At 35.6% G+C, this 18,205-nt stretch overlaps 1 protein-coding gene across 1 annotated transcript in view; it reads right to left on the bottom strand.

Moving 5' to 3' along the window:
- Ddx10 (DEAD-box helicase 10) overlaps positions 1-18,205 on the bottom strand; it is a 265,520-nt gene that overhangs the window by 238,250 nt on the left and 9,065 nt on the right. The window contains exons 2-6 of the mRNA XM_071616682.1: positions 17,059-17,119; positions 15,244-15,374; positions 14,130-14,288; positions 12,859-12,979; positions 11,904-12,093 (exon numbers count right to left, since the gene is read on the bottom strand). Coding sequence (XP_071472783.1) covers positions 11,904-12,093; positions 12,859-12,979; positions 14,130-14,288; positions 15,244-15,374; positions 17,059-17,119 — 662 coding nt within the window. The remainder of the gene's footprint in view (positions 1-11,903; positions 12,094-12,858; positions 12,980-14,129; positions 14,289-15,243; positions 15,375-17,058; positions 17,120-18,205) is intronic.

The following is an 18,205-nucleotide window of genomic DNA, read 5'->3' as shown; positions in this document are numbered from 1 at the left end:
AATGGTGCAGCTATGTTCATCAAACAAACTCTTCTCAAGTTCAAGAGTCTAATAGACCACCATACAATAATCATGGGAGACTTCAACACACCTCTCTCGCCACTGGACAGATCTTCCAAACAAAAGTTGAATAAGGAAATTATAGAACTCAATAACACAATTAATAACCTAGACTTAATTGACATATATAGAATATACCACCCAACATCAAGCAGTTACACTTTTTCCTCAGCAGCACATGGATCCTTCGCAAAAATAGATCATATATTATGTCACAGGGCAACTCTTAGACAATATAAAGGAGTAGAGATAATACCATGCATCTTATCTGATCATAATGGAATGAAACTGAAAATCAATGATAAAAGAAGGGAGGAAAAAGCATACATCACTTGGAGAATGAACAATACGTTACTGAATGATCAATGGGTTATAGAAGACATCAAGGAGGAAATTAAAAAATTCTTAGAGATAAATGAAAACACAGACACAACATATCGGAATCTATGGGACACACTGAAAGCAGTTCTAAGAGGAAAATTCATTGCTTGGAGTTCACTCCTTAAAAAAAGAAAAAACCAACAAATAAATGATCTCATACTTCATCTCAAAATCCTAGAAAAAGAAGAGCAAAACAACAGCAAAAGAAGTAGAAGGCAAGAAATAATGAAAATCAGAGCTGAAATTAATGAAATCGAAACAAAAGAAACAATTGAAAAAATTGACAAAACTAAAAGTTGGTTCTTTGAAAAAATAAACAAAATCGACAGACCCTTAGCCATGCTAGTGAAGAGAAGAAGAGAGAGAACTCAAATTACTAGCATACGGGATGAAAAAGGCAATATCACAACAGACACTTCAGAAATACAGAAGATAATCAAAAATTATTTTGAATCCTTATACTCCAATAAATTAGAAGATAGTGAAGGCATCGATAAATTTCTTAAGTCATATGATCTGCCCAGATTGAGTCAGGAGGATATAAACAACCTAAACAGACCAATATCAATTGAGGAAATAGAAGAAACCATCAAAAGACTACCAACTAAGAAAAGCCCAGGACCGGATGGGTATACAGCAGAGTTTTACAAAACCTTTAAAGAGGAACTAATACCAATACTTTTCAAGCTACTTCAGGAAATAGAAAAAGAGGGAGAACTTCCAAATTCATTCTATGAGGCCAACATCACCCTGATACCTAAACCAGACAAAGACACTTCAAAGAAAGAAAACTACAGACCAATATCTCTAATGAACCTAGATGCAAAAATCCTCAATAAAATTCTGGCGAATCGGATACAAAAACATATCAAAAAAATTGTGCACCACGATCAAGTAGGATTCATCCCTGGGATGCAAGGCTGGTTCAATATACGGAAATCAATAAATGTTATTCACCACATCAATAGACTTAAAAATAAGAACCATATGATCATCTCGATAGATGCGGAAAAAGCATTCGACAAAGTACAGCATCCCTTTATGTTCAAAACTCTAGAAAAACTAGGGATAACAGGAACATACCTCAATATTGTAAAAGCAATCTATGCTAAGCCTCAGGCTAGCATCATTCTGAATGGAGAAAAATTGAAGGCATTCCCTCTAAAATCTGGAACAAGACAGGGATGCCCTCTCTCTCCACTTCTGTTCAACATAGTTCTCAAAACACTGGCCAGAGCAATTAGACAGACGAAAGAAATTAAAGGCATCAAAATAGGAAAAGAAGAACTTAAATTATCACTATTTGCAGGTGACATGATTCTATACCTAGCAGACCCAAAAGGGTCTACAAAGAAACTATTAGAACTAATAAATGAATTCAGCAAAGTGGCAGGATATAAAATCAACACGCATAAATCAAAGGCATTCCTGTATATCAGCGACAAATCCTCTGAAATGGAAATGAGGACAACCACTCCATTCACAATATCTTCAAAAAAAATAAAATACTTGGGAATCGACCTAACAAAAGAGGTGAAAGACTTATACAGTGAAAACTACAGAACCCTAAAGAGAGAAATAGAAGAAGATCTTAGAAGATGGAAAAATATACCCTGTTCATGGATAGGCAGAACTAACATCATCAAAATGGCGATATTACCAAAAGTTCTCTATAGGTTTAATGCAATGCCAATCAAAATCCCAACGGCATCTCTTGTAGAAATAGAAAAAGCAATCATGAAATTCATATGGAAAAATAAAAGACCCAGAATAGCAAAAACAATGCTAAGCAGGAAGTGTGAATCAGGCGGTATAGAGATACCAGACTTCAAACTATACTACAGAGCAATAGTAACAAAAACAGCATGGTACTGGTACGAAAACAGGCGGGTGGACCAATGGTACAGAATAGAGGGCACAGAAACCAATCCACAAAACTACAACTATCTTATATTTGATAAAGGGGCTAAAAGCATGCAATGGAGGAAGGATAGCATCTTCAACAAATGGTGCTGGGAAAACTGGAAATCCATATGCAACAAAATGAAACTGAATCCCTTTCTCTCGCCATGCACAAAAGTTAATTCAAAATGGATCAAGGAGCTTGATATCAAATCAGAGACACGCCGTCTGATAGAAGAAAAAGTTGGCTACGATCTACATTCGGTGGGGTCAGGCTCCAAATTCCTCAATAGGACACCCATAGCACAAAAGTTAATAACTAGAATCAACAAATGGGACTTACTCAAACTAAAAAGTTTTTTCTCAGCAAGAGAAACAATAAGAGAGGTAAATAGGGAGCCTACACCCTGGGAAAAAATCTTTACTCCTCACACTTCAGATACAGCCCTAATATCCAGAGTATACAAAGAACTCAAAAAATTAGACAATAAGAGAACAAACAACCCAATCAACAAATGGGCCAAGGACCTGAACAGACACTTCTCAGAGGAGGACATACAGTCAATCAACAAGTACATGAAAAAATGCTCACCATCTCTAGCTGTCAGAGAAATGCAAATCAAAACCACCCTAACATACCATCTCACTCCAGTAAGATTGGCAGCCATTATGAAGTCAAACAACAACAAGTGCTGGCGAGGATGTGGGGAAAAGGGTACACTTGTACACTGATGGTGGGACTGCAAATTGGTGCAGCCAATTTGGAAAGCAGTATGGAGATTTCTTGGAAAGCTGGGAATGGAGCCACCATTTGACCCAGCTATTCCCCTTCTCGGTCTATTCCCTAAAGACCTAAAAAGAGCATGCTACAGGGACACTGCTACATCGATGTTCATAGCAGCACAATTCACAATAGCAAGACTGTGGAACCAACCTAGATGCCCTTCAATAGACGAATGGATAAAAAAAAAAATGTGGCATTTATACACAATGGAGTATTACTCTGCATTAAAAAATGACAAAATCATAGAATTTGCAGGGAAATGGATGGCATTAGAGCAGATTATGCTAAGTGAAGCTAGCCAATCCCTAAAAAACAAATGCCAAATGTCTTCTTTGATATAAGGAGAGTAACTAAGAACAGAGTAGGGACGAAGAGCATGAGAAGAAGATTAACATTAAACAGGGATGAGAGGTGGGAGGGAAAGGGAGAGAGAAGGGAAATTGCATGGAAATGGAAGGAGACCCTCAGGGTTATACAAAAGTACATACAAGAGGAAGTGAGGGGAAAGGGAAAAATAATACAAGGGGGAGAAATGAATGACAGTAGAGGGGGTAGAGAGAGAAGAGGGGAGGGGAGGGGAGGGGAGGGGGGATAGTAGAGGATAGGAAAGGCAGCAGAACACAACAGACACTAGTATGGCAATATGTAAATCAATGGATGTGTGACTGATGTAATTCTGCAATCTGTATATGGGGTAAAAATGGGAGTTCATAACCCACTTGAATCAAAGTGTGAAATATGATATGTCAAGAAATTTGTAATGTTTTGAACAACCAACAATAAAAAATTAAAAAAAAAAAAAGCCTACCAACCAAGAAAAGCCCAAAACTAAACAGATTCTCAGCCAAGTTCTACAAGACCTTCAAAGAAGAATGAACACCAACACTTTTCGAACTATACCATGAAATAGAAAAGGAGCGAACCCTTCCAAACTCATTCTATGAAGCTAGTATAACTCTGATACCAAAACCAAACAAAGACACATCAAGGAAATAAAACTTCAAAACAATATCCCTGATGAACATAAATGCAAAAATTCTCAATAAAATTCTGGAAAATTGCATACAAAAACTATTAAAAAGATAGTGCACCACAATAAAGTGTAGTACATCCTAGGGATGAAAGCTTGGTTCAAAAATACAGAAATCAATAAATGTAATTCATCACATCAGTAGACTTTAAGACAAGAATATGATCATCCCAATAGACATAAAGAAAGCATTTGACAAAATACAGCACCCCTTCATGTTCGAAACACTAGAAAAACTAGGGTTAGTAGAAATGTACCTCAACATTGTAAAATCAATCTATGCTAATCCCAAGGCCAGCATCATTCTAAATGGAGAAAAATTGAAAGCATTCTCTTTAAGAACTGGAACAATACAAGGTGCCATCTTTCACCACTTTCATTCAACATCATCCTTGAAACTCTATAGCCACAGCAATTAAACAGAAGGAAGAAATTAAAGGGATGCAAAAAGGAAAAGAAGAACTCAAACTATCACTATTTGCCGATGATATGATTTTATATTTATAAGATCCAAAAAACTCCACCAGAAATGTTCTAGAACTCAAATGAATTCAGCAAAGTAGCAGGATATAAAATCAACACCTACAAATCAACTGCATTCCTATACATTGGTAATGAATCAACTGACAGAGAAATCAGGAAAAGCATCCCATTCACAACAGCCTCAAAAAATAAAATATTTGGGAATTAATCTAATAAAAGAAGTGAAAGACCTCTAAAATGAAAACTATAGAATTCTAAAGAAAGAAATTGAAGAAGATCTTAAAAGATGGAAAGATCACCCATGTTCTTGGATAGGAAGAATTACGTTGTCAAAAGGACCATACTACCAAAAGCGTTATACAGAGTTAATGCAATTCCCATTAAATGACATTCTTATTAGAACTAGAAAACCCAATTAATGAAATTCATTTGAAAAATAAGAGACCCAGATTAGCCAAAACAATCCTTCACAAGAAAAATGAAGCAAGAGACATCACCAAACCAGACCTTAAAATTATATTATAAAGCCTTAGTAACAAAAATGGCATGGTATTGGCACCAAAACAGATACACAGACCAGTGGTACAGAATAGAACAGACCAACCCACATAAATACAGTTATCTCATACTAGACAAAGATGTCAAAATCATACACTGGACAAAAGACAGCCTCTTCAACAAATGGTGCAGGGAAAACTGGAAATCCATATGTAGCAAAATGAAATTAAACCTTTCTCTCAACCTGCAGAAAAATCAACTCAAAGTGGATCAAAGATTTAGGCACTAGAACAGAGACCCTGTGCCTAATAGAAGAAAAATTAGGTCCAAATCTCCACTATGGTGGCTTAGGAACTAATTTCCTTGAAAAGACTCCTAAAGCTCAAGAAGTAAAATCAAGAATCAATAAATGGGATAGAATTTAACCAATAGCTTCTTCACAGCAAAGAAAACAATCAAGAACATGGAGAGAAAGACTACGGAATGGGAGAAAATCTTTACCACACTTACCTCAGACAGAGTATTAATCTCTAGGATATATAAAAACTCAAAAAACTTAACACCAAAAAAAATTTAAAAATAATAACCCAAACAATAAATGGGCAAAGGAACTGAACAGATACTTCACAGAAGAAGAAATACAATCAATCAACAAATATATAAAAAACTGTTCATCATCACTAGTAATTAGAGAAATGCAAACTAAAACAACACTGAGATTCCATCTCAATCCAGTCAGAATGGCAATCATCAAGAATTCAATCAACAATAGATGTCAGCAAGGATGTAGAGGAAAAGGTAAACTCATACATTGCTGGGGGGACTACAAATTGGTACAACCATTCTGGAAAGCAGTATGGAGATTCCTCAGAAAACTTGGAATGGAAGCACCATATAACCCAGTCATCCCACTCCTAAGTTTATATCCAAAGTACTTAAAATCAGCATACTATAGTAACGTGGCCATGTCAATGTTTATAGCAGCTCAATTCACAACAGCTAAACTATGGAACCAACGTAGGTGCCCCTTCAATAGATAAATGCATAAAGGAACTGTGATACACACACACACACACACACACACACAATGGAATATTACTCAGCCTGAAAGAATGAAATTATGGCATTTGCCAGTAAACAGATGGAACTGGAGAATATCATGCTAAGCGAAATAAGCCAATCCCAAAGAACCAAAGGCCGGCCGAATGTTTTCTCTGACATGCAGATGGTAATTCACAATTGGGGGTCAGGGAGAGGTATTTTAGACTAGACAAAGGGGAGTGAAGGGAAAGGAGGGGGACATGGGGGTAGGAATAATAGTAGAATGAATCAGATATTATCTTATGTGCATATATGACTATATACCTGTATTACTCTACATCATACACAACCAGACAAATGAGAAGTTGTACTCCATATATGTATGATATGTCAAAATGCATTCTACTCTCATGTGTAACTAATTAAAATTTTAAAAATATTTTAAAAATACTGATTGAGGGGCTGGGGATGTGGCTCAAGCGGCAACATGCTCGCCTGGCATGCGTGGGGCGCTGGGTTCGATCCTCAGCACCACATAAAATAAAATAAAGATGTTGTGTCCACCGAAAACTGAAAAATAAATATTAAAAAATTCTCTCTTCTCTCTCGCTCTTAAAAAAAAAAAAATACTGATTGACAGAACAAGTACAAATCTCTAGGAACAAAGATGTTTGGCACAAAAGAGATACATACCAAAAATGAGGCTGAGTAAAAATCCTATAATACTAAATTTGATTTATAAGCATCAGTATAAATTCATGATTTGCTTGCTCTTTAAAAAGTCTATCCAATAAGAAACATAAACAGTGGCCATCGCACTAACAATTAGACTATAATACTTAAATACCATATTCTGCTAAAAGGATTTAATAACTGAAAACATGTATGGTGCACCCAGAACACCACAAGACAGAGTCCAAAGACTACCTAGATGTGTCTTAAGGACACAGGAAACAACTTGAAACATCTCCTTGTAGTCAAGTGTTTTAGTCAGCCTTAGTGTCACTGTGACCAAACTACAACAACAACTAAAGAGAAGGAAAAGTTTATCTGCAGCTCAGAGTTTCAGAGATCTCAGTCCATAGACAGCCAACTCCACTGCTCTGAATCTAAGGTGAGGCAGCACATTATGGGGGATGGTAGAGGCAGAGGAAAGCTATCTCTCCCTTTTGGCAGGGGGATGGAGACAGGAAGAACAACCTTTCAGGGCACACCCCCAGTGACCCTCCTCCTTCATTCATGCCCCATCTGCCTAGAGTTACCACCCTGTCAGTTCCCTCAAAGTAGGATGGACTGATTAGGTTATAGCTCTCATAATCAAATCATTTTGCCTCTGGATATTCCTGCATTAACAGAAGTTTTGGGGGGACACTTCATACCTGAAGCACAACATGAAGTTTGGGACATGAAGGGAAAATGTTGAATGTTATTTCTATTGTGAGAAGGATGAAAAAAATGTTTAACTATTACATTATATTAAATGTTACATATTAACACATCATTGAGACATCATTAAACATTAAGTTCTGAGTTCATCTAAAAAAAAAAAAAAAAAAAGTGGTCACCTTCAAAAAATGCTGGGGAATCAACTCAGTTGTCTAAGAGCTATTCCAGAGAATAAAGCATATACCCTGCTCTTCTCTTTCCAGTAACAACTGTACCTCAGCTAATCTCAGTTCATATATAATAGCTATCTGATATAAAAAGTATTCCAGCTAATAAAGACATTTAGAATATGACAAATTTACAAACTCTAACTAAAATTAAAACTATACTGAGATTCCATCTCAATCCAGTCAGAATGGCAATCATCAAGAATACAAGCAACAATAAATCTTAGTATGGTTTTGGTATCAGGGTGATACTAGTTTCAAAGAATGAATTTGGAAGGGTTCCGTCCTTTTCTATTTCATGGAATAACTTGAGGAGTATTGGTGTAAGTTTTTCTTTGAAGGTCTCGTAGAACTTGGCTGAGAAGACAACTGTTCCTAGGCTTTTCTTTGTTGGTAGGCTTTTGATGGTATCTTCAATTTCATTCAAAATTGATGCTTAAATTTTCTATGTCCTCCTGATTCAATTTGGATAAGTCATGTGTCTCTAGAAATTTGTCGATTTCTTCATTACTTTTTATTTTATTGTAGTATAGACTTTCAAAGTAGTTTCTGATTATCGTCTGTATTTCAGTGGTGTCCATGGTGATATTTCCTTTATCATCATGAATTTTAGTAATTTGAGCAGTCCCAAACAAAGACTAAATGTTCTCTCTGATATGTGGATGCTAACCCACAACAAGGGTGGGTAAAGAGAGGAAGAATAGAAGTTCATTGGATTAGACAAAGGGGAATGAAGGAAAGGGATGGAGGGACAGGAATAGGAAAGACAGTAGAATGAATCAGTCATAACTTTCCTATCCTTTTATATGAATACACAACCAGTGTAACTTCACATCATGTATAACCACAAGAATGGATCCTAATTAGAATAAGTTATACTCCATGTATGTAAATAAATTGGAAAAAAACAGAAGAATTTACCCTTGAGGAATATACCAGCTCCTAAAGTGAATACACACAAGGCAATATGAGGGAAGGCAAGCAGAAAGCAACTATTAAAAAACTACAGAGCTGAGAAGAAAATTTGGCAGTCTCATAATGCTATAAAGCCCAGAGCTTGCCAAGATAAATAAACACTCCAGTTTTTCTGTTTAGACTCAGAGAAAGGCTATACCCTCTAAGTCAGAGAGGGTCAACAAGAAACAGAAGAGCCCCAAAGTCTAATTGCCAGGCCAGAGCATATCAAGGTAACTGCCTTTAGGATGCTTGCCTTCTGAGAGGGTAGGGTAACACATCACATTCATTATTTTGCTTAACAAAACCTTACAAGGAAAAAAACTACCTTCAAAGGAAAAAGAACTGTCTGATTACTTTAAGAATACTAGTATACAATAGAAAGCTATTTCTGAAGAGAAAAAACTGCCAAGATGGCCATCAAAAAAATGAAGATGAAATAAAGAAGTTTTCACTAACAAACACATACTACAAAGAAACACAGAAAAAGCATCAAAGAGAAAAAATTTTTTTAAAGGACTGGGGGACGCAGCTCAGTGGTAAAATGCCCCTGCGTACAATCCCCAGTACAAAAAAATATATATATTATACACATACACACAATAATTTTGAAGAACTTAAAAACAATATGCTACTTACGGAGACAAATGTATACATTTACAGGCATAAAAAAAGTACAAAGATGATAAAAGATTCACAACTAAAACACTAATCAAGCCGGGCACAGTGGCTCAGAGCTGTAATCCCAGCTCAGGAGGCTGAGGAAGGAAGATCACAAGTTCAAAGCCAGCCTCAGCAAAAGAAATGGCAATAAGAAACTCAGTGAGACCCTGTCTCTAAATAAAATACAAAATATGGCTGGGATGTAGCTCAGTGGCTAAGTGCCCCTGAGTTCAATCTCCAGTACTCACCGCCCACCCCCCCACAAAAAAAAAAAAAAAAAAAAAATACTAACCAAAAGAAAGTTTGGCTAATAGCAAACTAAACCAAAGTATAGGTAAAGACACAAAGGAACATTTTACAATAACGTTTCACATTAACAGCAAAATGTAATACTAAATTTTATGTACCTAGTAACAATATCAGAATGGATATCTCAAATTCAAAATTTTTCTTCACTTATCAAAAAAATCAACTTACAGTCATTAGAAAACAGCAAACTGCTATAGCCTGTAGTCAGTCAAACTACATTCTTTTAAAAATAAAATCATTAGAAACACCACTTGTCCACATATAGTAATATAAAGAAATACTGGTATAACTTTTCCCTAAATATATTCTGACATATAACTTCAGAAACCTAAACTTCTTAAATTTTCTTCAGGTCCTTCCCAATTTGAGTCAACATTGTATGATGCCTTATGCCTTAAAATAATTCTTGATGATAATCTTTCATGGTATATTAACCAAACTGATGTTATTAAAGGGGGAAAATAATGTCATTAGACAAAAATTCCTAGCAGCATCTACTTATTATAGCGCTTCCACAATTTGGAATATCACTGTCTTGCAATTATTGTCATATAACCAACAGTTGTATAAATCATGCTGCTACCCATCTGTCTTCTAAACTTTTCTGACAGTCACATTTTTACAAGTGCTAGAACTGTTTCAAAATAATTTGTAATACACATGGAAGTCTTTGAATTCAAGTTTTTCTAAAACTTTCTGATTTACAAATCACCATTATCTACAGAAACGGAAATAGACAAAGATAAGTAATTCTGACATATTCATTCAAAATGAATAATTTCCACTATTAGTCTTTACAATATCGAGTTAGTAGTAACAAAAATTATAATAGTCATCTCAACACAAAAAAGAACAAGGTGTCCCCAACAAATAAGCCAAGGAAGAAACTACATCTCAGACATCTGCTATTCCAATTTTCAAGTTCTCGGTAGCCAAAACCACCAATATTCAGATTCTCCAAAGTTTACCCATTAAGATCACCTAATATCATTAAGTCTGGTCTCAGAATCTCTTTTAATCATAGACATTTTCAATAAGGTCAACATGGACGTAAATATCCATATTTCTGGAATTTAAGGACTTTCAAACAGGATAACCCAATTCATTTACCAACACTATTTTTTTAGACTAACATTATCATAGAAGAAATTAAAATTTTAAAATAAAAATAATGGTGGAGTTGAATCCATACTGGTATCTTCAACACAGAATCCAACATTCACTGGAAAGTATTTCTTTAGGGAGTCAATTATGTCCATAGTCTACAATGATTCATAAGACATGCATATCGTTCTAGTTGTCATATCAAAATACAATTTAAAAGCATTTCTCCAAACCATTTGCATATCAGAAACACTTATACTTTATTCTCTAATTTTTAGGAAGACAAGGCAAAGTAACAGTTGCTAGAATAATTTTAAACAGAAAGAATATTTGGTGAATTTGATAAAATGTGTTCTATAGCACATCAGTCCTGCAGAATACTGCTGAAGAGAATGATTCTACACCCAAATAATTTTGGTAGCTATAGCACACTTTACCACTTACTCTTTTGTAGAGTCACAACATCCATGAAAACATTCAAATGTTCTGAGAAGTCCTGCAGTGAATAAAACTATTTCCCTTTGACACACAAGTGTTATTTATCTATCTAGAAACTCACTCACACTCCCCTCATCTAGGGAAGTGGGGAGGAAGAAAGTTGGTGAATGGTAAAATACCTGTTAACATCTTATAGAAAACTATTGTTCCCTAGTCCACATTTGGGAAATGCTTCATTAGAGCATTCTCACATTAAAAGATACATCCAGATTTTGAGTAACTTTAACCAATATACTAACTAGGATTTGCACATCTAGTAACAAAGTATTTTATTCCTAGAAAATATAAATTTAAAATACCAAATCCCTGCCAGGCACAGTGGCACATGCCTGTCATCCCAGTGACTCAGGAAGTTAAGGTAGAAGGATCTCAACTTCAAAGAAAGCCTCTGCAAATTAGCAAGACCCTAAGTAACTTGGCAAGACCCCATTTCAAAATAACAAAGGGTTCAGGATATAGCTCAGTGGCAAAGCACTCTTGGGTTAAATCCCCAACACCAAAATAATAATAATAATAAACAAAATATCAAATTCTTAAACTAAAAAGAACACGAGTTATTTTGATTAAATCCAGGAGTCCATACCTGTATTTTGCTTTTTCATGAACCCATACATATTCAGGGTTTTTCAAGCTCAAGCGTGCAAGGTCCTTTACAGATTTAGTTTGTGTTGCTGAGAAAAGTAAAGTCTGACGTTTCTTGGGAAGATTTTCAATAATAGCATTCATAGTATCAGCAAAGCCCATATCCAATATTCTGTCTGCTTCATCAAGAACTAAAAAAGGAACATGCAAGTTAAGCCATAATATTTAAAATAAACATTAAATGCAATGTAGTATCCTAAACAATGGAGTACTATAGACTAGATCTCAAAACAGAAAAAAAAAAAAAAATTAGTAGAAAAACTCATATGAAATTTGACCAAAATCTGACATAGCATACCAATGTCAATCTTATTTTTTACAAAGGTATCATAGTTACCTAAAAGAGTAACACCAAGGGAACTAGGTGAAAGACATAGGAACTCAGTTACTATCACCATGACTTTTATTTAAGTCCAGAAGTATTCAAAAGTAAAAGGTTTATTAAAATACATATTAGGTAAAAAGACCACGTAAAAAAGAAAGTTCATTTTAAAAATGACAATTTGAGGGTTGGGGATAAAGCTCAATGATAGAACACTTGGCTAGCATGAGCAAGGTTCTGGATTTGATCCCTAGCACCACAGAAGAAAACATGACAATATGACATTTCAAGTTAGGAGAAGTGGGTGTTACCTAAACTAAAACATTCTTAGTAGTGCCTAATACTAAAGCATCTAATTTCATATGTAAAAGTACATATAATACTTTCTTTCAAAAAAAAAAAAAAAAAAAGGCCTAGCTTACGCTCTCTGGGTTGAGAGTCTAAATGCTAGAAAAATTGCAAGTTTTTTCTCAGGTTTTAATCACATTTATCCAATAGAACAATTCTATCATTAAAATTTATGAGGGCTCTCTCAAAAGTAAGCTTTTTCTCTTTAGAAATTCATGAGACTCACCTAACATTTGGAGATTGGTGGCATGAAAACATATTGTTTCATCCATGTGTTGCAGAAGCCGACCTGGTGTGCAAACGAGTATATTTATGTTGTTGATCCTCTCAGCTTCATGTTTCAGATCCTGAAAATAGTTGTTTCTTTTGATTACACTACGTCTTAAAGCAGCCTGTGTACTAATACTACAAAAGCCATCTACATGGTATTTCTTCATAGCAGCTTAAATACTCTCAGAAATAAATGTAACTGCTCCCTTCCATTTCTGTAGTACATCCACATTTATGACGTAATAAACATCTTTAATGAAGACCTAGAAAGCTCAGAGTTCTTCTAGATTCTTAATCATACCCAGGATTTTGAGGCCAAGAAAAACTATCTAGGAAGCTCAGAGTTCTTCTAGATTTTTAATCATACCCAGGATTTTGAGGCCAAGAAAAACTATCAATTGAATGCTCCAAGACTTGATTTCCTATTAAGTCTGCTGGAACTAGTTTAAAAACTGGAATTACTCGCATTCTTTAAGTCAGGATCCACGAGCACTGAAGAAGCTCTCTTCACCACTGCCTGTGCTTTTTGGACTGAAAAAAGGGTTGAGCTTTACATATTAAGAGTATCTATCGTTGAGACAAAAGCCAGAGAACATTGTTAGTGCTGTGTGACAGGTACAAGAATAAACAAGGGTTTGTGGTATAATTCTTTGTTCTTGTATGTATGTTTACACAGAAATTCATGAAGTATTTATGCCCATAGTCTAAAGGAAACCCCAGCAGGGGAAAAAAAAAAAAGCATTCCAGATGTACTACAAGGTAGAACAAAAGCAGTAGGTTCAACCACAACCCAAAATTAACATTCCTCAAAACAATCTATCTTCCTTTTTCTACTGTTGATATAGCAATGTTCTAAATTATCTGAACCTCTAAGTAAAGGTACTAGGGTCAAACACTGAAATGTTATCTTTCCAATGTACAGCAATAAATTTACTCTAATTAGTCTATAAATCTGTCTCAGAGCCTTATCAATTCAGATATCCTGACAAAAATGGACTTCTGAACCTGCAAAATTGACAATCACTCTAGATGACAGCAACCACACCAAGAAAAACTCATGAAATTTGACCAAAATCTGACATAGCATATCAATGTCAATCTTATTTTTTACAAAGGTTTCATAGCCACCTAAGAGATAGGAAGCCAGTTCCTCCCTATCAACTGCCACAGTGCTCCCACATAAGTTACTAAAGGCAGGGAAGGAAGGACAAGGACAAAAGGACAAACCTTTCCACCAATGATGAGACCAGCTGAGAAGTCATGGTTCTTTCCTACTTTTCGGAGAACCTCAAAGGTCTGATATGCCAGTTCTCGTGTGGGTGATATTATCAGAACACCCAGCCCATCAGTTGAGGTCCACTGCAGACGGTATAAGGCTTCCAACACCTTGAAGACAACAGTAAATTCATGTCCAATAAGTCTTTTAAAAAGTCAGCTTTTTTGATCTGGCTCTCAGCCTTGCCACTCCAAATTGAAGGCAACTTCCAGGCACAACGCATACTACTCCCAGGTTTTACCCAATCTGAAAGAGACTATTTTTCTTCCATCTACCAGAAGCACCCACCCTCAATTCAGACAGATAAGAAAAGACGACTGATAGCAGCTCATCTGATGCCAGAGTCATGCTATCAGGTGACTGGTTATCAAAAAAGTCAAACCATAGTCCACTGAAACAGATTTATGAAAATAATAATAGTAAACTCTTATCTCTATAGCTATAGTTATAAAGTGACTGGATTCTAATTGTAGAAAAATAGTGCTATTTAAAAAAAAAAACACAAAGCACCAGAATTTAAAAGAGAAAAATGGTTTTTTAGAACTTGGAACAAAAATTGTGATTTCTCAAAGCCAATTCTCTCGCAGTACTCAAATCAAAAGATTAACTACATAACAGATATAAGCAACTCTACTGTTCTACTATAAAGGATAGCTATCAATGTTCCAGAAAATTCTCAACAAATGCCCACTCCTTGAAGTGAACATATTTCAGCCTTATCCTAAACAGGTGGCAAGTATAAATGTTACTGGCAGGCTTTCTGAGGTGAAAACAGAAATAGTTTTCTCCACCAGTCCTACTACACATGAAATACCCTGCCCCTTCAAGAACATACTAGCTTGTCAAGATATAGTAATTCATTCATTCAATAAGTTACTTAGTGCCTGCCATTGAGTTGGGGAATATGGTGGAAAAGAGGACAGATATGGCTCCTATCTGAAAAAGCTTGCATTCTAGCCAAGGAAACCCAACATGAACACACATCTTTATATAATTATTTCCATTCAGCACAAAATATTATAAAATTATATAACTGAGGATCTGAATCATTACAGATGTACTTACTGGAACAAGAAAAGCCAAAGTCTTGCCAGATCCAGTTTTGGCAGCTCCAAGTACATCTTTACCTTGCAAAGCCAACCCTATGGTCTGCTTCTGTATCTCAGTTACCAAGCGGTACTGGGCTTCTTGCAAACCTGGAATTGTGGATAGAAAAACAGTAATTCAGTGGACGGGGATATAGCTCAGTTGATACAGTGCTTGCCCAGGGTTCAATCCCCAGCACCACCAAAAAAAAAAAAAAACAGGACTTCAGAAAATTCTTGTACAATGGTGTTACAATTTCAACTGTATCTTCCCACCTCAAGAGGTTCCTATGCTAAAGCCCTAATCCTCAATACCTCAGAATGTGCATTTGGTGAGAAGGCTTTGAAAGAGATGATTAAGTTAACTAAGAGCAGATTCCAATCCAACAAGACTGATGTCTTTATAAGCAGAAATTTGAACAAATACACGAAGGGTGCAGGTGCACATAGGGACAACCATGTGAAGATGCAGCACAATACCATATAACCCAGTGATCCCACCCCTAGGGTTACATGTCAAGTATATGATATCAGTATGCTGAGGTATCTACACTCTCATTTTCATGGTAGCACACTGTCCACAATAGTAAAAGTATGGAATAAACCTGTGCATGAGTGGATAAAGAAAATGCAGTATACATATAAAACAGATTATCCAGCATTAAAAGGAAATCCTATCATCAGTGATAATACTGATGAACCTTGAGAGAATTATATTAAATCCAATAAGTCAGGTACAAAAAGACAAATGCTACATGATCTCACCTACATGTGAACTCCAAAAAAGCCAAACTCTTAAAAGTAGAAAGTAGAATATTGTTAGCAAAAGTTAGGGATTGGAGACAATTTTGCTCAAAGAATACAAAATTTCTAGTTTAGATTGAATAAGTTCAAGAGATTTGTTGTACAGCCAGGCATGGTGGTGCATGCCTGTAATCCCAGCAGCTCAGGAGGCTGAGGCAGGAGGATCTTGAGTTCAAGGCCAGCCTCAGCAACGGCAAGGCACTAAGAAACTCAGTGAGACCCTGTCTCTAAATAAAATAAATACAAAAGAGAGCTGGGGATGTGGCTAAGTGGTTGAATGCCCCCAAGTTCAATCCCCCCAACAACAACAAAAAAAATCTCCTGTACATCACAATGACTATAGCTAATATACTTGAAAACTGCTGACAGATTTTAAGTAGCCTTATTACAAAGAAAAGTATTAGCATGTGAGGTAATGCATGTTAATTAGTTTGATTTGTGGCTATTCTACAATGTATGTGTGTTTTTTGGAAATACCATGTTGTACAATATACATATCTATACAACTTTTGTGAAAAAAAAAAAAAAAAAAAAGAGGCAACAAGGAGGAGGACACCTGCAAGGCAAAGAGGAAAGCCTGGAAGAGAATCTTCCCTCATGGCTCTGAGAAGAAACCAAGCCTGCCAGCACCTTGATCTTGCACATCTTGCCTCCAAAATGCAATAAAATTAATTTCTATTACTTAAAGCCCCCAATTGATAGTTTGTTATGACATCCCTAGAAAACTAATACAAAGTGTCACATCTTTGTTCTCCTGCTTATATTAACAAACACAGTTTCATTACTTAGAGGCTCCTGGCATCTTTTTAATCAATGGTTTTTTAGCCAGTTCAGAAAGATTAAAAAGTGACAAATTATTAAAAATCACTATTTGCCTAGGTTTTTATAATATCAAAATTGTTTATAGAATAAGATTTTTTAGGTTAACCTCTCTTTAAATCATCTCCCTTAAAAAATAATATAACATGTTCCAAGATTATGACATACCTACCTTTCAATGTTTTTTTAGACAAGGGGAAATCTGAAAATCTTGTAATTTCATTTACATTTATCTGGGGGGAAAAAGATAAAGAAAATGTCAGATAATGCAATCTACTGAACAATTTATGTTTCCTAATTAAATCACTTTTTCTCTACATTGTGCTGCCTAACTCATCCTTGATACTGAAGGACTGAATTCAACCGTCATTTCTAAATAAAACCAAGCATTACTGTTGAAATATTTTGAGGAATGTGTCATGAATTGAAAATTAGAATTTGGAACTATCCCAACTGACCCTCCCCCCCAAAAAAAAAATCCACTTAAAATACATGACAACAAAGCATAGTGGTCCATGCCTAAAATACCAGCCACCTGGAATGCTGAAGAAAGAAGATCACAAGTTCGAGATCAGCCTGGGCAAATAATCAAGACCCTGTCTCAAAATTTAAAAAAATAAATAAAAAGGACTGGGGATATAGCTCAGTGGTAAAGCAATATGGGGCTCAATTCTGAGTACCCCCTTCTACACACATACACACACACACACACACACACACACAAAACCACCACATTACCTATACTTTGAACATCTTTAACTTCCAAATATTAAGACAATCATCACAGCATCAACTGTGGAAGGAAAATTTATTTTCAGTCATCTTTCAAAGCTTATCAGTTTAAGAAATAAGAGGTAAAATGACTACAAACTATGGACTCTGGTGAGACTAGTTCTATTTGCACATGTTAAAGATTTACATTACCTGGAGAAACACCTCAACAGCACAAAACTCTCAATATTTTAACCATAAATCAGGCATATGAAACCAACCCAACTAGTCATTTTAGGGTATATGATGGAGGGCTGTTATTTCAAAATAACCAGACATGTCTTGGGTCATATTTTGAAGACACAATAACATTTTGCCCTTTAACTTTACATTATTCAAATGTTCATTATGACTGCTCTTCGTTAGCATAAATCAAATTTCCTTTATTTCATGTTAGATACTCAGGAGAATTATTTTATTACAGATGCTGAATGCAAGAACTACTGCTCAGATCTGTGAATATGCTGCCAAATTATTCATGACTCACAAAAGAGAAAAGCTGCATTTGTAAGGTTCGTTTTCTTAAATTACACTCTAGGCACTAAAGG

Source organism: Marmota flaviventris, chromosome 9 (assembly GCF_047511675.1).
Source record: "Marmota flaviventris isolate mMarFla1 chromosome 9, mMarFla1.hap1, whole genome shotgun sequence".
In the NCBI taxonomy this organism is placed as follows: domain Eukaryota; kingdom Metazoa; phylum Chordata; class Mammalia; order Rodentia; family Sciuridae; genus Marmota; species Marmota flaviventris.
Note: the sequence above shows the minus strand (reverse complement) of the source record. Positions and strands in the feature narration are given on the sequence as shown.